Raw genomic sequence first — 22008 nt, forward strand, 5'->3', positions numbered from 1 at the left:
GACCAGGCCCTGTACACACAGGCCTGAAACTCACTAACAAAGAAGATCAGGGTAGCTAAGACAAGCTAAGACACAGCTTCTCAACCGAACGACCCTGCGCCAGTTTGGAGAGGCCTGCAGGATATTACCAACTATAGGAATGACAGATGCAATATCATATTTACAGCTTTATTGTGCTAACAATCCGACAGCGAACTGGGCAGAGGCATACAGTATTAGGCACAGCTGTTTCAATGAAAACAATATGATATGGGCTTCTATAGCCTAGCGTATGATATTTAAAAATGCAACTAATCAACATGTAAATGTAAACATGCATTTCACCATGATGTTTTTCTTGTCCTTTTTCTCCCCGAAAATCAAAATAATGGGAATATTTCCATGAAGTTAATGCTGTCTTCTCTGCCATCTCACTACAGTGAATGAGCTAGCTAAGCATGTCCACTGACACAATTGTAGGTCTTCCTTCAGCTGGCACACAGCCACCTGCTAAGCAGCAGGAGAGAAACAGAAACAGTGCAAATGCGTCAGGGATTTTCACACATACATCACCTCCTAAACAATTTACATTTCTCTCAATTCACACTGGTGGTGGTGCTAACACTCCTTAATGCTGCTATCGCACCAAGACCGAAATGACGATGATAAATGTGTATCACAAATCTAATATCTTGACAGCTCTGTCCACAGTCAATAATAAACTAAACATTTCCAAAGCCTACCAATTAACACATTAGATCCATTTGGTTAAGTCATACACCATCAGAAATGTATAAACAATTATTGCCATTTTTTGGGAGAGTGGTACAGTTCTCCTGATCTCATGGTGAGTGTTCATTGATAAGTTGCTCTTCTCTGTTGTCTTGTCTAGGTTTAAAAAGCCAATACCGTCCAAGTAATCAGCAGCAGGGTAGAAATATAGGATGTTGTTCGACTACCAAGGGCTCCATTTTCGCAAGTGCATTTTGTCCAGATGTGTGAACCTCTGTCCTGCATGTCTTTATGTGAATTTACATATCTGTTCCTCCCATCGTCCCCCATCCTTCCTGCTGCTTCCTTCTCACCCCTCTCCTCCCTCCACCCCTCCCTGAGCTCCTGTCTTCCTCTAGACAGATACAAGGAGAGGTCGTCCACCACAGGTGAGGATGAGGAGGAGTCAGTACAGTCCAGCCAGTCTGCAGCCGAGGATCGTGGGTATCCGTCCTGTAGTGAGGAGCCTGGAAACATGAACTTCCAGTAGGAGTCACCTTTGAAGAGATAGATGGCGCCTGGAGAAGAGGGAGAGAAGTTTTCATAACCAACAATTGCATGTTTTTATGTTTTGTAGCTCTCCATAACAGTTATTTCATTCAGTTTAACAGTGACAAAGTGCTTCAGAGTGCTTGTACAGTCCACTTCCCTTTCTTACATCTCCTGATTAATCTTCTATGCAACTTTGTCGGACATTTTGCCAATTAGGTCTGATAGGTGCCTTTACGAAGAAAATCACAAAATTAAACCACAATATCTTTGTCATTCATTTGGTGGCCACTATAGTGGTTGTTTCTGATTTGTCAGTTCTTCAACTAGATATTGATACTGTAAATTATCGTTGCCTTGTTCAGTAAAAGTGGCCTCTAGCTTCAAACTATGATGCTCTACCTACCCCTAGTGTCAGTTTTACATTTAAAGGGCTCCCTGGTCAAGTGAGCAATAATACGTAATACACAGTTAGACTTTCAAAATGAAGTTTATGTACAAACGGTTCACAATTTGGTTTGTTTAGACTCCAAAACTACTTGGTTAGGTTTTGGAAAAGATCGCACTTTGGGTTGAAATAACTTAATTCAGTCTCGTAATCTATGTAACATAAGTGTAAGTTAAGTAATTTACCTACATTAACTTACTCACATCATTTAAAAACAAATTACTCTTGGTCACAAACAGGACACAAGCTCTTGTCTACAGTGGGAAAATTCTGTGTATGACCCATCCAACCACTTGGACTTGACCACAGTGTCAACCCTAGAAGCGTAAGGCCACTTACCAGGCTACTCTATATGATGTATTGAGACAGAAAACTGGCTATCATTTATACATCTAGAAATTACAGAACAAAGTTGTTATTCATTGGAGTCGTGTGTGTGTGTGACCTAATGAATGTAAGTCTGATATTCACTCTCCTTTTAGCCAAGGGTGTGGGTTTGGTTTGGATACTGGAGCAGATGAGTCTACAGAGCTCATTGGTCAGCGCCACTGAAGGTTTATATTTACAAGGCCCACATGTCCCAGGAACAGGTGGACCAAAGAACAAGTGCCTGGCTATCATTATTAATTTTCTTTTGAATCTTTCGTTAATGATTCCCTAATTTTTTGCAAATTTTTGAGCGTTTTCATAGGCTCCCCACCATGACACCTTTCTTTTGTTTTTTATGAGATGTTGTATAGGGTGAAATAAAAGTACTTCAATTTGCCATTTATCGTTGTACTTTAATATATTTTGATGGGAAGTATGTTTTATCGGGTATATTATATTGGATAAAATATACCCAATGCTAGTGATAGTGTTACAAAACTGTACGTTAGTGTTCTACGGTTGCTCCACTATGTTCATCAGCTCGCGCCCTAACTGTCTATCTGCTGTTTGGTGCTGAGAATGTAGTGTAGAGTGAGTTATTTGTTTCTCCTCTTGAAACAGCTGCATTCTGTGGCTGAAAACAATGCTGTTAGAGTGATGAGAGTGACCCAAGTCATGAAACACAAATACAAATAGGTATCACCATCACCATCACTGTCTGTAGTGATGCCACTGACTCCCTCATTCAGCAGCTGGGTCCAGGTGTCTTCTATCTTCTGTTCCTCAGCACCTCTGATGTCCCTCCATACTGGGCCCTCCTCTGGGTCCCAGACCAGGCCCGACCTCCCTGTTGCTGCCCCTTGCTCTTCCCCCTCATCTGCTCTGGCTAAGTTTACCCCCATCCTGAGGGCAGAGAGAGGTTGGGGATAGCCGTCTTGCAGAGTCAGATCCCTGAATAACCAGAACTGGGAACCTGCAGCAAGACAAGACCTAGAGATGTAAGTGATCTGTGTACTGATTCGCTCCACTTTTATCATAGAAAAAACAAGCTCTGGGGCTAGTGAATGGCCAGTGATATTACATTGGAAGATGTCGTTGAGTTGATGCAGATGGTTTGACATAAGCTAGACATGTTTGTCTGTTTGGATCCCATAAACTGTATAAAGTCTCTAACAAATCAAGTGAATGAATGATTAATGGTGTTCAATCACACTTTAAATGCGTGAGTTCCAGATGTATGGGATACGGTGTAAAATAAGGTAACATTCATACTATATTTTACATTATTGGATATACCACTGATAAAGATGATGGCATGATCTGAATGTCTCTCCACCACAGCGTGAAGACGAGGTAGGTCAGGTGGCAGACCCCTCCACAGCCTCCGGACAGAAGCCCCGCGACCTGATACCAAGCCGCCACTATTGACTCGCCACATCATCAGACCTGGAGGGATGAAAAACATGAGAGGATCATAAGATGAAGATGGAAGTGATAATGTTATAGCAAAATGCCTTTCATCTTCAAAAAGTAGTTATTAATGTACATTTTCTAAGTTTACATTCTTAACAAGTCATTTTCTTGATGTATTCAGACCTTTGAAGAAGAAAGTCTCTCCTCGGATCCTTGCTACAGCATCAAAACTTGTGTTACAGCGATCTATGGAAGAGCTGCAGGAAGAAAACACACAGGGAGACTTAGTTTGAGGAGCTTCATTTGGTGGGGCTAATATCAGAGATTACCTTTGACACCGAAGGACAACTACTACTACTACTCCCATGCTATGTTAACTCTGACGAATTCATCAACAACATTTTTTCTGATGACAAAGATGAGACATCTACGAAATGAAACAGACTTAAATTCATTATTTCAATAAGCCAAATATGTTTTATAATGTTTTCACGTTTTAACATTAGCCAAATAAGTTACAAAAGGCAATGGTGTAACCGTATGTATTAGTAGATGTTAGTAGATTAGTGGTAGAATCTCACAACAACCTGAAAGTTGTGTAGTACTAGTTTATGTTGAGAGGAGACAGACTGTTGTTGATGTTCCCTGTCTTTGCTATAGTAAAATGCCCATTACGTCTGGTACAAAAGATGGTTTTGAATTGTCAAGGCAGCACTTGACCAAATAGGGGCCTCTGTGTGTTCAGTGCAATGTGAACACGCCCTCAGTGTCAGTTGTTGCTTGCCATCTTGCAGCTAATAAGTTGTAAGGTATTCTGTCTGTTTCGGGCGAAAAAAAAAAACAGTCATAATTCACTTCTCTTTATGTGTGGGCATTGATGCTTGATAGCCATAGCTAGCTTGATCTCCAACCACGCTCTGACTCATTTTTGATTAGCAGAGTAAGGCAGAGTCAGGGAGAGAACAGCCCAGCCTTGAGAAGATGGAGGCCAATTTGACCAAGAGAATACAGTTATTCGTGATTTTTCGGTCACTAGCATCACGCTCCTCTTTCAACATTCTTCTTTATATACATCTATGACAGCATCATAAAATAAAGAAAGCCTTTATCAGACAAATCATTAATATAGTTAATGTGCAGGATGAATCATTCACATTTCTGATGAGTTTCCAGAATGTTACAAACTCTAAAATGCCACAAAATGGCTTTTTTGACATGAAAAAAACATTTCAACAGGGATTTTGACTTCATGGGAACTTTGAGTTTGATTGAAAATACTTGCTCGCGTTCGTCACTAAATCTAAACTTAAAAAAAATAAATTCAAGATAAAATTAATTATCTGCTAATCTATCTTGTGAGTCGTACCCATGTCTATGATGGTGGCTGTGGCCTCTGTGGCGTAACTGAGGCTCTGGGGTAAGCTGAGGGGCATCAGTGGCCAGCAGCTGGTTCCTTTCACCTAAATCAAAAAACAAATCAATGTATCAATATCAATCAATCGATATCCTTCATTTAACCAGGTAAAAAATTCATTGAGATTTAAAACCACTTTTCCAAGAGTGACCTGGCCAATGTAAACCTAATGACAAACCAGTAGCTAAATGAATTAAGTAGTGATAAAGCGTTAATTATGCAGGCAGAAAAGACAAAGTAAAAGTGTTTGAGGTAGTGGCTGTGCACTAAGTTCATAAAAATATGCACCCAAAGATAATCAGGCTCATAAGAGAGTGTGCAGGCAGTAATACAAACCCTGTATCCTTACAGACTACAGTTGTGAGGATCATAAGCACATCCTCAATGAAGGATATTGATATCTTTATTCTTGGTATCTGAGGCAAAGATACACACTTTGAGATAATTCTGCAGGCAACAAGATAAAGGACTGCTGAAAAGAAGGTATTTGGTCATAAACCAGGGTATTGGACGACTAAAAAAATGCAACCTGATATAGCTCTTGATAAAATGGATACCATTGAGGATCACTCAAGATCCATCTAATAGTAACTGAGATTCTTTTGTCTGGGCAAAAGTTAATGCTGACACAAGTTATTACCTATGACATAAATAAATTCATCATGTACAGTAACAGAGCCTTCTGTGTTCATTTTGTCTGTATTTCTGCATGTTCTGTATATTTCTGAAAGCTTACAGATACGGATTAACATAGCAGTACCTCCGGTATGGGGTGCAGTGGAGCGGTGTAGCCTAATAGTTCAATCGAAACATGACCACAGGCCAAGAGGAAAAAGTTTAATAATGGCAGAGGCTATCTGAGTTCTGAGAAGTTTTAAACATCTGTATGATGTCACTTCACCTAGGCTCAGAGACAAACAGCTACTACAGAACAACTTGGAGGTGACTGGACAAAAATATAGTGTGAGTTGGATGGGTGGTGAAGAAAAAGTGGAGGTCCCTGTGAGACTGATTTGACGGTGCCCTCTGGTGGTTGTTGTGCTTTAACATCCATGCTAACATGAGGGATGGATGGAAGAATATGGGCAGCGTTAGTTAAATCCCTTGAAACTGACTTTTCTATTTTCTTGCGTAAAGGGTGTATAAATAAGCCTTAAGCCAGCTTGGATTTAATGCTGGACCTGCACTACATGTTTATGTATATTAATAACGTAATGTATATGTATATGTTTGTATAGCATGACGGAGTTACAAACTTTCAATCCAGTGTTGTATAATAAATTAACTTTAATCCTTAACTGTAAAACAGCATCCTTAAAGCCAAGTAGGAGGATGTATTAAAAGAATCAAAGCAGATGCTTAATCCTCACAATGATGCATTTGACCAGAGGTTTGTATATCAATGCAGACAGCTGTCTATCAAAATAACTTTTCATGGGCTGGAGGAAGCATGCATGACATTATGGACAGGCTAAATGGATTAAGAATGGCTATTTCTAAATGACAACGCAGTAACACAATTCATCGCAGAGAGATTACCTGATTTTGGCTTTCTGATTCTTTACAATGCAACCCTTGCACATGAACATGCAAGGCTTTTCACATGAACATAATGTGTCAGAAAGTGACAACAGTTTACACTCATGTATTTCCTCTATAACACACCAGAGGTTGTGCAACTGGTTAACAGTTGTTCTCATTCATTCATACAAGCTTAACTTTTATCCCTTTTATGGCTTTTCTGTGAAGTCCTAATCATACATTTCTAAGAATAATAAACAATCAGTGTAAGGATTAAAAATCATGTGTCCAAACAAGCTGTTTACGCCATTGGACACTGAGCCTGTCTCAGTTTATGGACTCAATCACAACTGACTGAAACACCCTTCATTAAGGTGTAGGGCAACAGCAAGCTTTTGGGCGAGCTTCTCTCTTGGGAGAACCGTCATACCTCTTTCTAACCGAGGTTTCATATTACCATTATCTTTCGAAAGTTGTATTGTTTACTCTATTTTTCATCCATCCATCCATTGTCAACAGCTTATCCAAAATCGGGTCACGGGGGCAGCAGCTTCAGTAGCAGCCCCAGACTTCCCTTTCCCCGGCCACATCGGCTAACTCTGACTGGGGAATCCCCAGGCGCTCCCAGGCCAGAGAAGAGATATAATCCCTCCACCTGGTCCTGGGTCTACCCCTAGGTCTCCTCCCAGTTGGACGTGCCAGGAACACCTCCCTAGGAAGGCGCCCTGGTGGCATCCTCATCAGATGCCCGAAGCAGCACAACTGGCTCCTTTCCACACAGAGGAGCAGCGGCTCTACTCCGAATCCCTCCCGGATGGCTGAGCTTCTCACCCTATCTCTAAGGGAGAACGATGGCCTCAGATTTAGAGGTGCTAATCCTCATCCCTGCCGCTTCACACTCAGCTGCGAACTGATCCAGTGAGCGTTGTAGATCTACAGCCGATGATGCCATCAAGACCACATCATCTGCAAAAAGCAGTGATGCGATCTTAAGGTCACCGACCTGTAACCCCTCCATACCACGACTGCGCCTCGTAATCCTGTCCATGTATATCACAAACAGGATTGGGGACAAGGCACAGCCCTGGCGGAGGCCAACACCCACTTGGAACAGGTCCGACTTACTTCCGAGTATACGCACGCAGCTCTCGCTTTGAGAATATAGGGATTGGATGGCCCTGAGAAGGGACCCCCTCACCCCATACTCCTGCAGCACCTCCCACAGAACATCCCGGGGGACCCGGTCATACGCCTTCTCCAGATCCACAAAACACATGTGGACCGCATTGTTCCTCTTCAATCTGAGGTTCAACAATCGGCCGGACCCTCCTTTCCAGCACCTTGGAGTAGACTTTCCCAGGCAGGCTGAGTAATGTGATACCTCTGTAATTGGCACACACCCTCTGGTCCCCCTTCTTAAAGAGAGGGACCACCACACCTGTTTGCCACTCCTTCGGCACCGACTCCTACTCTACAAATACGTGGTATTTAAAACAGGTCTCTGGACACTTTACAATAATTTTGATCTAAGAGACAATGTAACCTTCATTATGGTTGTTAACATCTGTATGACAACAATAAAAGTCCATCTCGGCTTGAGCATTTCGTTTCATGGGTAGTTGCAGTGAATGTTTGGATTGAACGTGTGAGAGAAATTTTCAAATGCCCCTTCTTATTTTCATATATTGTGCTTACATATCAAACTTAACAATAGATGCAACATTATTATCCAAGTCAAATCTTATTGTTGGTGTGGTTCCAACATGAGTTGTGATACCTATATGGGTGCCGAGTGTGAATGGATGTATTCATGTATTGTATGTGGGCTAATGTGCCATGAAAACTAACATGAAGGAATTCAGGTAAGGAGTTCATCCTGAAGGGGGATGGTGAAGCCTCATCGGTGTGTTTTGATCTTAAGTTGAGGTATGACACACAACAATGGTTGAAGTGTAGAAGAAGTGTATGTGTATCATGAGATGGAGGTGGAGATGGTTGGAATAGTGTTTTCAGGGAGATCTTATGTATTCTTGTGACTGTTACAAATGTAATGTATTGTTCCTGATTATTGTAAACGCTGAGGAAAGACTGCCTCTCCTCAGTCAACATCTGTGCTCCGCTGCTGTATGACTCTTTCTTGCAAGCAATAAAGAATGTCTAGAAGAAATATTGTGTCGGAGCTTGGTGTTTGACCAATTCTCATTTGCACTAGACAAGCAACTGAGTTGAGTGTGGACAGTAAATCAACAGATCAAATCTGAGAAAGGCCTGTTCTGACTTTCCACACATAGGCGTGAGAAAGGTCTATCTACCGTAGAGCTGGGTGATGCGGTCCAGATCCTCCCGTCCCAAACTGTAGTGGAGAGGGTCCCCAGCAGGACCCTGGTAGTAGGGCCTCATCACTGAGTTGCGGGATGAGGAGTGAGCAAGGCCCAGCGCATGGCCAAACTCATGGACCAGCACTGTGAACAGATCAGTGCCTTCAGAGGCTGGAAGGAAGAAAAGGAGCAGAGCGAGACAGAGAGATAAGGACGATGATAAGCTGATGAGAAAGTGAAGGGTTCTAATAATCTGTCTTATTTTTCACTTTTGGTCAGAGCAAATCATAATGGGTGAACAATGTCTGATTTAGTCTAAAGCCTTGCTGTAAGCTACTAAAGGGTGCAATGCTCATTACACACCACAGGAAGGAGCTGTTGGACTGAACAAACAACATACTGAAAATCAGTTCTCTCTGAGAGTCTTGCAACAAGAACCTCAAATGTAAAGTTTGACCTCTGGGTGCCACTACAAATCAGGTTTATTCTCCACCAACTTACATTTCTTTTAATGAATTACAAGTTTGTAGCTTAAAATCTGAAATTGTGGCAAGTAGCAACAATTGTAGCTGGTCTCCCTTGAAAAAGAAAGTGATACTGCTATGTAGCTCAGCTAAGACCCTGATTGAGTCTTTGAGATTCACAGTTTACGGCAAGGTGGAAAGAAAATCGAGGAGAAAGAATCTATAGGAGCACTATTACAAGTCACAATAGCAGACAGTAGACAAATAAAGAACCCTGCAGATTAAAAAATCCTCGGATAAAATCAACTCTAAAAACCTGGCAGAATGTATTCAAAAAGCTCCATAAAGAAAGATTATGGATCAGAGTATCAGGATTACTTTAGATATTCAAAAGTAAGGCATCGGTTAAATTAAATTATGACTCAGGGATTGGAAAAAGCAGTGCATTTCTAAATGTCTTTGTGACAATTTACAAATCTGGGAGTGGATGTACATATAACTTGTTGTATAAAAGTTTTCAAGGCTCTTTAAATTTAAACACTTAACATCTTAAATGTAATTGGGAAAAAGAAGGAGGAATGGCAATATCTGAAGATGAATGGGGAAATAATTGTAAATTACAGTGGAAAACCACAGCTTCACACAGCTGGAGGGAATTTGGATGGAAAAGCATCACACGATTCTTCATTACCCCTGCTCAAAAGAGGCAAATTGTTTATTATAGCTTTTTTGTTATTTCTTATGTTCAAATATTTCCAAACATTATCATTTATTTTGGGATTGCCCAAAACGTGCATCCTACTCTCACGATCTTGATTTAAAGTCAGATATTGATTTAAATAATTATTTTAATCAATATAGTTACAGTAGTCAAATTCACAACAAGAAGTCATTTTTTACCAGAGCAAAAGAAAATCTTGTATTTTCACTTTCTTTTAACCAAACTTTGGCTCTGTGTGGTATTTATGTAGTTCTGTCGCATCTAGAAGTTAACTGGTCCTGCATATAAAATTGAGTGCCACAGATCTTGCTAAATGTAGCTGCAAAGATCACCCACTTTAAAGGTTATTTTGACTGTAGATATTCCAAAGAAGGATCATTTTGATTTCCTTGAAACTTTTGTAGATGAAAGTGTTTATATTCATTGCATGAATGTCAAAAAATGAAAGATTAATTTACTCTAACCATCAATTTAGATTTTTTGAAATGATCACATTTTCTGTACTTTTCACTGACTATAATGTGTCATTCAGTGGTTTTTATTGCATCTGTATATATTATACTGTGTGGACTTTAATGTTTTCCATCTATCTGAGAACTATTGAAACTGTTTTTCATTGGGTTTGGGAACTTTTTAAAGTTACCGCTTGTAATATATTAGTTTGTTGCATGTAGTTGATCCTGTTCAGTGTGTCTGGACAAATCTTCATCTTAGCTCAATACACACACTGTATATCACGTCACAATTAAAACTCTAACTAATTTCTGACTTTAACAACTCAGCCAAGCAACTGACAGTTGGCTACTTCGAGGATTATGAGCAGGGCTCAATGATCTCACTGTCACATAAAACTATTAAATGATGAAATCAATTATGACCACACTTTTTGAATAATTCTGAATAAATTGCAATCCATTTAGAGGTAATCAACCCAAACCTTGTTCAGGTGGGATTATTCCGTGGTTTCAGTACTATTAGTTAATTATGTCAGAAATTAGTTAAGAGAAGTTTGACATTGTGAATTAATATATGTTGTATGTGTTGAGCTATGAAATTAAGATGAACGTTATGTCCTGGCATACAGAACAGGATGACATCACCTTTAAACAAACCATACCATTACAATTACATTCCTGATGTTCTGGACTTCGTTCAACCTGATCCACTAAAAAAAAAATAGTGATTAGTGAGGCAACCATACAAATAGATATGGTAGTAATTCCTAAAGGGTACAATGTGCTAGAGGAATTGTTAAGGACTCTAAACCTAACCCTAACCCTCACCAAAATCATTCGTATTCATCATCTGGGGACCATGGCATTACTTTTCAAGATACCTTGCGATGGACCAAAGTGTTGGTCAAAAGGACATTTTGTTCAATGATTCAATTTTGATTCAATGACCTACTGTTGCAAGACATTATGCAGTGTCAGGCATGCCTAAACCTTACCAGAGTATAATCACAGCAGAGTTATGAGAAAGAGAGAAAGATAAAAAAAAATAAAAAATCAGCCTAAACAAATGTAAAGTTGCAACATAAAAAAATGCTTAGTTTTAACTTACCTGTGGTTTTGCAGACAAATTTACTTTAGTTTAAATTATTCTGGCAATGGGGTTGCTTACTACAAACCTGTTCAGCTGTGTAGGTATGAGGATGTGTCCCTGGTGGGGATAGGGTAAGTTGCTAACTATATAGGTAGAGTAGGTTGTTAGCTCTGAGGTTGTTGTTGTGGTTTCCCATAGTGATGGGGACTTTGAAAAGGGTAACAAGCAGAAAGCAGAAGGAGAAGAAAATGCTTCCTGAAAAAGTCAGCCAATTGCAGCCTCAAACCCATCATCTACATCTGGTGAGTCAGACTATTTTAAGATACACTGTGCAGAAGTTTTCTTAACATGTTTCCACCTGGTTGTCTGAAGGTCCACTCCTCCTCTGCATCCAGATGAATCCCTCCTGCCCGGGAAGGGTCTGATGGGAAAAACGCATGGCCAACTGCACCGCCTGCTCCGTCAAAGGGATAGCCATCACCGTGGTAACCATGAAGGAAGTCTACCTGAAAGTCCGCTGCCTCTGGACTGCCCACCTGAGGACAAGGAATAATACATAAGAGGGGTTTGGTGGTGTTTTTCAGGGGAAATTTGTGCAACTACAGCAAAGAGCACAAAGTGTGTATAGCTATAGGTAGCTACTTGTGCTCAGACACTGACCAGTGTTTTTTACCAGCCCTCTTCCTTATGTCGTAAATGCAACATCAGGTAATTGGACCCACCTCATGGAACTCCAGTGGTGTTGGCTCTGCCCAAACTTTTAAAGCATAGAAAATCAGGCTTCGAATCGTTTCCCGTGGTAGATGGGGAGAGGACAGGTATGAATGCAATCTAAAAGTGTAACAGAATGTGTTTTTGTGTATAAGAGAGAGACAAAAAGGATCATACCCAGTTAGAAATAACGTGAAGCACATAAATCTATTCACTGTTCTAGTTTACCAGATTAAAACAGTCATTATATAAAAATGTATCCCATTGAACCTCCAGTTGATGTTCCTGCGCCTCCACGTGGTTATTCCCCTTCTCCTTCTCTTCATGGTTCCCCCCTCTTCCCCCTCGCTAGCCAGTGATTTGGATGGTTCATCCCGGTCAGGTAGGGAGCAGCGTGGACTGTTCATCAACGCCATTGTCTCCTCATCTGAACACACCGAGGCACAGAAGAACCAGTGATGATGCAAGGAGTCACACATAGAAAGGCAGATACAAGGAGTTGCCTAAATTATGGGGTCTCAAAGCAAAGCATACAGCTTTTCACAGCCGCCATCTATAAACCTCACCTACAACTCCCGTTTCTTTGAGGCCTGCAAACCTCTGCATTACCCTCACAGCTTTAGTGACAGCTGTCCAGGCCTGGAGCTGACCCGTGGAGGGGTCTGAGGGTGGGAGGTAGCCATACTTCATCAACCAATCCTATGAATACAGAAGAGCAAACTGTCAGCTTGAACTGGGTGTTCAAGGAATGGCGATGTTACATTTTCTCATCTCCTCCTCTCTGTCTGCTCTGGATCTTACAGTGCTTTTGACAAAAGTCCAGTTTGGGTAGCCACGGCTTTTAAGTGCTCCCCTGTTGTGGCTCTGTTCCTTCATCTCTGCCATCTCACTACATTGAATTAGCTAACTGTACATGCACACTGACACAGCTGTAGGTTTACCTTCATCTGGTCATCACCATCTCTGCTAAGCAACAGGAGACAAACAGAAACAGTGCAAATGCTTCAGGGATTTAATTTTATTTTTATTTTGCAACAAGTTACCCTCAACGCTGAACATGATATAGAAATATTTATAAGTGTAGACTGGAAAGGTAATCAAATGCATTTTGGTTTTGTAGTCTAAAGGGCTGTCTCTCAGGGGCTTATGTTTGCCTTGCAGTCTCATGCACTCGCACACTTGTTGTGATGTCAGTAAATAAGTCACAATACAGCCAACTGAAGCCTGCAAGGGTTCAGCCCACAAGTCCAGGGGGAGGAAATTTTGATTCAGCCAATAACATGTCAGTTATGCCGACAGAGGTTTATCACTGCCTTGGCAGTTCACTAAGAGAAGAGGAAGGGAGATCAATGGGACCCACATCCACAACCAAGTGCCAGTTCTTGGCTGTCCTCGTGTGTCTACACTGCCCTCAGATACCTGGCAGTCCGCTGTACAACTAGAGAGGGAGGGAGCTCAGAGGCTAACAATTAATTTACAGTTTAATTAGACTACAAAATAGACAAGTACTGGCTATCTAGTGTGGTATTTCCTAACTGTATGTTTAGTGGCTAATTGGCTGTGCTTGTGATTTTCTCTGTGCGTTGTTACAAAACAGCCAGTGGTGGAGCTGATGCAGTGGACTGTGAGCCGTAGTTGCCCAGTGACAGACAGTTGAAACTGAAAATCAATGACATTGAAAGATTATTGAAAAAGAATCCTGTCCCTGAAAAAAAACAGATATGATGGAAAACTCGGACGATTGTTATTGAAAAACTCAAACTTAAATCAAATTATTTTGAGTGTCTTTTATTTGCAATAATTTTCTGTGTCAAATATTTGTTTCAGTGCCAAAAAAAATTCACTAACACTGTTCTGGCTCCTTATAGGTCACTCTAACTGATGCATTTGAAAATGTGCATTCCTTGGCCCTTGTTTATACTCATGCTGTTATTTTACCACTAGTTGGGTACTCTCATCTTTAGTAGGTGACACTGATGAAGAGGAAGGTGTGGGGGTGACATCAGCAGTGGAGGCTGTTTGCATCCATCCATTGCTCAGGCACAGAAGAAGAATCCACATCACCATCTTGGCTGCATGTTAGAAATATTCACAAAGGAGAATTATTGAATGAGATGGTGCTTTCATCCATACAGAGAAAAAAAAATAAAAATATGGAGGCAAAAATTGCAATTGTAGATGCAAATGCTGAAAGCAAAAAAAAAACACAGCAATGAAAATGATTAAGTTAAGTTGGAAAATGTAGCATAAATTGAGGCTTGTATTTTAGATAAATTTTTTAGAACAACATGTTAAAGTGGCGTCACCTCACAATATGTTTTGCATTTTCCTTTGACCTGATGATAGCCTCCCTTGTGACCAAACCTCAGCTTACTGAGTCTTATGCCTCTGCCTGATCTGATTGACCTCCAACCCTTGTACAATAAATGGACAGTGATTTTTCTCTTCTATGTTTGAGTGTGCATTTGAATCCAAGCCCGTGGTTCAGTCTTGGCATGTTTTTTTTGTGTCAATCTTAGAGATTTTCCTGACCAGAAAATCAACAGGTTGTTCTCATATTTATGCCTAATCCCTTTTTTGATAAGTAGCCATGAAAATAATGACTGATCTATGTCAAGTGAAGGTGGAAGTATTGTTAGATCATTCAGGCACCACATCACTTCATAGGCATGTTTATGATTGAATGTTCAAAAATGGTTAACTTTGACAAAAGCAGTGGTTTTTAAGCCTCTCTTTTATGCCACTGTTGGTGTCATATGCTATCATTAAAATGGTTATATAGTAAGGGTTATGTACACACACATCATCAGCTGAAAATGATTGAAAGCTGACTTTCTAACAGTTAGCCTACCATGTCACATTATCTTAGAAAAAAAAGTTTTCATGTTGGTGTCAGCATTCTGAAAGGTTATGTGTACTTTTGTATTAGCATGTCATCTATCTGGTACCATGTAAAAGTGTCATTTGTATGTACACTGATCAGCCACAACATTAAAACCACTGACAGGTGGTGTAAATAACATTGATCATCTCATCACAATACAATATTCTGTTGGGAAACCTTTGGTGCTGTGAATGCCACTGGACACGCACCACCCGTCCAAACACTGCTGTGGACCAAGTACCCCCTCATCACAACAACACTACCCAATGGCAGTGGCCCCCCAGCAGGAGAATGTGCCCCTGACACACTGCTCTGGAACGGCTTGAGGAACACAATAAAGGGCCCAAGGTACTGACCGGGCCTCCAAATTCCTCAGATCCCAATCTGATCGAGCATCTGTAAGACATGCTGAACAGGTCTGATCCATGGAGGCCCCACCCCCCATCATACAGGACCCAGAGGATCCACTATAAAACACCCTAGTGCCAGAAACCACCGGAAACCCTCAAGGTCTTCCAAATTCCTCAGATCCCAATCTGATCGGGCATCTGTAAGACATGCTGAACAGGTCTGATCCATGGAGGTCCCACCGCCCATCATACAGGACCCAGAGGATCCACTATAAAACACCCTTGTGCCAGAAACCACCGGAAACCCTCAAGGTCCGTAGCTGTTTGGGCAGCATAAGGGGAACCTTCACAATATTAGGCAGGTGGTCATAATGTTATGCCTGATCGGTGTACTGTATACTGTGTATTTATCTTTAACATGACATTCTAAAAAACAAAGGAACTTTATGAGCATATATCTTACCCTGAAGCAGCAACGTCCTGTCTTCATAGATGGGCTACAAAATAGGAGAGACGGAGCAATTATAACAATTTTTGGTTTTGATGTCAAACTCAGAAACAATTTGAGCTGGTTGGTCACAGCACTCTGGTTGAATGAACCACTTTGCATCTGGCCAGTAAAGTGTTGTCAACTTTTTGTTCACCCACAGTGTGACTCACACCTGATATATTCATCCAGAACCTACAAATTACAGTAAACCACTTATCCACACTTTTCCACATATACAACTCCCTTCTTACGCATGCATATACCTTGCCTTGTCTGTCTGTGCCTTAAATTATTCCTGGTCAGATGACTGAATTCTCCCATTGTGGAATCAGTAAACACACAGGGACACCCAGTGTCACGATAGCATGAAGCAGTAAGTGAATGAAGTTGATGGGAAACATCCATATAGTATTCCCTCTAGGGACACAATATAGTGGATGCAATCAGAAGATGGAGGGAAATTACCATAAAATATAGAGGGGAGGGCACCACTGACCGCTGTACAGGACACTGGTGGATGCGAGCGTGTCAGTCAGGAGATGCTTCATTTAATTAAGTTAGAGGGTATACATTTCATTTTCATCAAAGATAAAAGGGAAGGGATGAATGGAGGAGAACAGTGTTTAAGTAATGAGATGAAAGCAGCAGAGAGAAAAGAGTGCAAAAGCCAAAGAGGGTTGACTGTTAAAAATCAACAAACATAACCCTTTAAACAAAGGTAATGATAACCTAATTTGGGGATGAAAATTTGTATTTTCATTAGGTGAAAAACACAGATTTTTCTCCTATACATCAAATGAGCACAGATCGTGGTTGGCCATGAGCTTGAAAAAAACTTTTCAAGACCTTCCCCATTATGTTCTTTTGTAAATGTCAACAAAACAAAAAACAAAAACAGTTAATCTCAGATGGAGGTAATTGTGTTGCTTAAAAAACGTTAATGCTAAAGTTAACCTACATGAAGCTGCAGTTTATTTTGTGCTCTTGGGTGCAGCAGAACAACCAGTTAACGCATCATAAATGTATATTACACACCACTGACATACCTTTGAGGAGATGTTGACATGGCTATCATAGCATTTATATATCCAAAAGGTGCTGAGCAACATTAATTTGCAGTTGTTTTCTTACTACCTGACTAATGTAAATCCAACATTAACTTTTATTTAGCTCTGTTTTGGTCTCCACCAACTTAAAAAAAAAAAAAAACGGGTGGTAAATTTTATTCTCTCAATGAATCGTAAAGCCTCACCCAAACTTTGTTCATGATTTTAAGAAATATTTTATTCTTAAGCCATACAGTGCATTCAGTGTGCCGCATGCTTTGTAGCTTTTTTTGAAGCTGCAAAGCAGAATGAAGCGAGCCTCTGCCAAGACAAAGAACATTAATTAATGAATATAAGTGAAATAAGTGTATTTTGATTTTGAGAAAGATTTGAATTATCCATTTGTGTCCATGGCTTTAGGTCCAGACCTTTACAGGCAGATTGCTGAAGTTAAATCTTGTTAGCTTGGCTAAATGGAAAAAACTGTGAGCTTCATGTAGGTAACATTTACAGACATTAAATTTAACATTTACTGAATTCTAAAATGTTAACTTTTCATTTCCCCCAGAGACTAAATAGCTATATAGAAGACAAGTCACACTATCACTGCTTACAGCTGTACAGTAACTCTAGTAATACTTGTCCAGCATCTAACACTTGCAAAATAATCATGAAATGAAATGTCAAAGCCCCAAACTCGAAACCTAGTCCAGCAAAAGAAATGCATTAAAAAAAGACAAGTTAGTTACAAATTCAGCTCAAACAAAACAGAAAGATGAAGTGTTTTCATTCCTACCTTCTTCCTCCTCCTTTGCATCCGTCCCCGCTCTCACTTTATCTGACACTATGAACAGATGGGTCCTTTCTCTTCTCTTGCGTCCCTCAAAATTCAGCTCCTAACCCCCACCCACTGTCACACTGCCACGACAAATGGAGGCTTACTTGTTTGCAGAAAGATTGTCTTTCCATCACTTGATAAGATTTTGATTCCTGCATCAGTGTGCTCACTCACTCGCTGTCACTCTCTTTTCATCCGTCAGCTGCACATCCTGACCCATATATGAGGAGGAATGCTGTCATTTCATATAATTCCTCTCTTTTAAAATTAAAACAATTACTCCTCAGCATGATACTCTCTGAATCTGGAATACTGCGTCCGACCCGCATAGGATTAGTGAGTGTAACACAGATTTTGTGAGTGCGTTCGCATTTGCATGTGCGCGATATCTGCATGTTCATTGTATCACTCAGGAAGGCTTTAGAATTTTACACACAATCCTCTTAATGCAAGGATTAAAACTAAGAGTAAAATGAAGATGAACAGATTTGTGTTTCTTCTTTCTTTGTGTTTAAGCCATTTGACCAACTGGTCCATCGCAGCTAGCATTCTGACCTCTTTCTTTGAGTGCATCTAATATCACGCTACTAACATCTCTCGATCAAGTTAAAAAGCTAAGTCAAAAAGCATAGAAAGGTGGATTTTATCTGTTAGAAGGATTGTCAAGAGCATGAGATAAGTGTATAATGCTCCATATTGGACCATATTGCTATAGATTGATTCGTGGCAGTACCAATACAATGTTTTCTCTTGATTCCAGTTCCTATTAGTGGCTGAAACGTCCCACTGGGATCATTATGTTCCATCTAATCTGCTCTTTGTCTGTTGAGGGACAATGGCTGAGTGTGGCTGAAAGCACGTGTAGGACTGCTGTGATGTTTTTGCAGGAAACCTGATTTCATCTGATCTGATATGACAGCAGAGGCAGATTGAGTCACTGACTGGTGCTCTTCAAGCAGCCTTCTTTGAGCTGTTCACATTTGCGGCAACTGTTTTTTTTCTCAGTGTAGATTTACTTAGTGTGGTATTCACTTGAGTGGAATCACTGTGACCAGTGGGTTTGTTCACAGCAGTCTTTTTAACTCAGCAGGAGCAAGACATTTCCCTTAAGTACAAATATAATAATATAATATATATCAAGATAAAGTTAAAGAAAAAAGATATCCAGTAAGACAAAGCCTGCAAGTTAACGTGTATCTTAACATTGTAGGTTTTCAAGCTTTTAATGGCAATCTGCTTTGCAAATGTTTTATGAGGAAGAAAACGCATTTGAAGTGTTTGTTAGACCTATATGTTTTAGTCAGTCATACATATATACTGTACATAACTTTTGTTTGTTAACAAGAAACTCCTTAGGACAGCAGAGAAGCAGCAAGTGGTGCAGCAGGAACTTTGCAGTACTAGGGTAAATGGAGATTAAATGTTTCCTGTGTCACTGTGACAACAGACTACTTCCTCGTGAATGCAGCTGCTGCGACAGGTCAAAGGTCACTTGGGGTGATGGGTGCTGGGTTGGTGGCTTTGTTGGGGATCTTGGTAAACATATGAATGGTGCTGTGTGTTTGGGACTGTGTAGGGCTCATCTTGCCGTTGTCAATAGCAACAAAAATGCTCTTTTTGAACTGTATGGTGTCTGTTCATTTCTGCTCTGAAGTCCTACATCCAGTGGATCCCTCTGTGCATGTCTGCATTATCATTTGACTGATGAATAGATGTAAGGGCAAATATCCACTATATATAGATATTTTGAGGTTGGAGCTGCCACTTGTATCACATTTTGTTCCAGTACTAGATAACAACAGGTTTTCAAGTATGCCAGTTCCGATGTAAAATAACAAATAACGCAATGGTAATAACAGCAAAAATGTGGCTGCCTTGGGTGACAAGCTGATATTTTAGAACCATTAGTGCACATTATATCGCAGGTATAGGCAGGTGCCTGACTATTTAAGGCCTTAAAAACAAGCAATAAAATGACAAAATCAACTGTAAACTCACAGGTAAACACTGAAGGGTAGGAGTGTATTGCTGTGATCCAGTTGCTTCTCTTAAAAGCCTGGAAGCAGCGTTTTGTATGAACTGCAGTCTTTGTATGTTTCGCCTTCTGATACCTGAATTAACTACGGTGCAGCAGTCCAGTCTGGACCAGATAAAAGCATGGATGACCTTATCTGAAACTACAGATAAAAAGGAATGGTCTGATCTAATTAAAAGTCTCAATTGGACAAAGCAGTTCTGGTGTCCTTTGACCAGATCAGTTTCAGTGCTGTGAAGATCAGATTCAGTGCTGTGACCTGTCTTTGTCAGGAGGTAGCTGAGAGCTGTCCTGAGTTTGACCACACAGACACACACACACCCTCAGTGTGTCCGGTCAACTGGCTGTTTGGGGCACAGGGGTGGAGGAGTGGTCGGGGCTCCAGGTCCACAAAGACAGCAGTGTTAAACTGTGATTGCTACTGTGGATGTCTGAGCTGCGAGGACAGCAATGATGTGCTCTGCTGTGGTCTTTTTTATTTAATAACTGGATTCTGACAATTACTAAAAGTGGAATTTAGCCATAAGCCCCCCCAAAAGCAGTCTCCTGACGTCACTGTCAGCAGAGGAAGGCTGGCCAGCGATGGAGGAAACGCTGGAAAACGTTACAGCGTGTTTACCTTGCAAGTGGAAAGCTATAGTTGTACCAACTCCCACAGATTTTCCATCAGATATCATCTTGCTTCCACTAATAAGTTGATACCACAAACACATCAGGGGAACACATTTTGCAACAAATTACTGTGTTACTCTATAACGGGATTTTATGGTACCCAGTGGTGGAAGAGAAACGTAGCCGACATTATTAAAGTAGGAAGGCTATACTATAAAAACTGCTGTTGCAAAAAAGTAGCCTACATCATTCCAAATGAATTTATGATGCATTACTATGTAAGCAGAATTTTAATGTTGTTTTGGTTCATTGTGAAGTCAGTTTTGAAATACTGTATGTACTGTACCAAAAAACTATAGCTGTTGTTTCTGCTGAAAGTCTTTGCAAAACTTGAATCTTCTACCGGTAAATCGGCAGAAAATGATTCATTAACTTCAGAAAATACAGAGTTTTGGTAAACCCTTTCTATCTCTCTGCCCCGAAAACTCGGGTGCCATAAAAACATTAGATTTCTTTATATTTTTCATTTTTTATGGGGCTATAAAACTGCACGAATCATGAAAAGATAAATCAAAAGATGAAGGAGGTCTTGGCCTACCACACTTAAACGAATTATCATGGTGTAAAAGGGGCCCAGCCAATGATTCAAGTGATGGCCTTCGGTAATAAAACCCCTCTCTGCGGCCCTTCTTAATAATCCATTAATAGCATGAAAAACTTAATAAATAAAACAAAAATTATCATCAAAAATACTCTCAAATCAAGGTATTTGACAAAATGTGGTGTTCAATATTGGAGCACATTAAAAAGGGGGTCAATAGGGGAATGGTGACGTAGCTGTATACCTTCTATTGCTGTGTGTATGTATTATATATTAATGATGATACCTGAGTCATTAGTTTTGTATTTGTCTTAATGTATGTATATGTGCATTTGCGGAAGAGCCATTTAAATGATGTGCTGAGTATTTTTACCGCTAAGAAAATAGGCAATGGTTCTCCAGGATGTTCCTGGTACACGACGGCGTTGGCGTTTCAATCCAGCATCACAAATGGCATTTTTCCTCCATAATGAATACCGGCCCATACTGTCACTGAGCCGCCACCTCCTTGAGACTCACAACGTACAATAAACAATACAATGACCATGTGCAATAATAACAGAACCATAACAGATACTGTGTATCTGTGTACAGTTTTACAGGTGTGTGTGTATATATATGTATATAAATATATATATAAATATATATATTTCTATTCTTACAGTGTTATTTTATATGTATATTTACATGTATATTTTATATGTACGTATGTATATTTCTTGCATATACATATACATATACATATACATATACATACACATATGCTGTGTGTGACATGGAGCTTCAATTTCCTTGAGGTAACCTCCTAAAAGGATGAATAAAGTTGTCTAAGTCTAAGTCTAAGTCTAAGTGGTTTCCTGGATGCAGTCATCAGAGGTTCTCACCACATAATCGCTGCACCTTTTTGTCTCTGATCTATAAGCTCAACGATACAGTGGCTCTCATCCAAAAAGACAGCATGTCACCGGTGCCAAAGATATAGCTGTGCT

The 22008-nt window shown here is 40.3% G+C and overlaps 1 protein-coding gene across 2 annotated transcripts; it reads right to left on the reverse strand.

Annotated features, from left to right (window-relative positions):
* Nucleotides 1-154: 154 nt before the first annotated feature.
* Nucleotides 155-17949, reverse strand: mmp17b (matrix metallopeptidase 17b). 2 transcript variants are annotated; one of them, XM_030395674.1, is made up of 13 exons: nucleotides 17730-17949; nucleotides 15861-15894; nucleotides 14102-14235; nucleotides 12730-12862; nucleotides 12434-12590; nucleotides 12175-12283; nucleotides 11811-11988; nucleotides 8717-8893; nucleotides 4836-4929; nucleotides 3653-3726; nucleotides 3353-3502; nucleotides 2760-3029; nucleotides 155-1268 (listed from the first exon to the last, which is right to left on the reverse strand). In XM_030395674.1, the coding sequence occupies exons 1-13, from the start codon at nucleotides 17748-17750 to the stop codon at nucleotides 874-876; spliced, it is 1926 nt and encodes a 641-aa protein (XP_030251534.1). In that variant the 5' UTR covers nucleotides 17751-17949; the 3' UTR covers nucleotides 155-873. The 2 variants fall into 2 exon arrangements, with proteins under 2 accessions (XP_030251534.1, XP_030251535.1); XM_030395675.1 differs by having other exon boundaries at nucleotides 2766-3029; nucleotides 17730-17947.
* Nucleotides 17950-22008: the final 4059 nt, after the last annotated feature.

Source organism: Sparus aurata, chromosome 18, assembly GCF_900880675.1.
Source record: "Sparus aurata chromosome 18, fSpaAur1.1, whole genome shotgun sequence".
Lineage (NCBI taxonomy): Eukaryota > Metazoa > Chordata > Actinopteri > Spariformes > Sparidae > Sparus > Sparus aurata.

Bases quoted from the DNA above. Each gene is read 5' to 3' on its own strand.
- mmp17b (XM_030395674.1), bottom strand. From the start codon at position 17,750: ATGCAAAGGAGGAGGAAGAAG. The intron at 14,236-15,860 runs GTAAGATATATG...TCTAACATGCAG, and splicing joins CAGGACGTTGCTGCTTCAGG to CCAAGATGGTGATGTGGATT. The intron at 4,930-8,716 runs GTAGATAGACCT...TTTTTGATTTAG, and splicing joins CCGCATCACCCAGCTCTACG to GTGAAAGGAACCAGCTGCTG.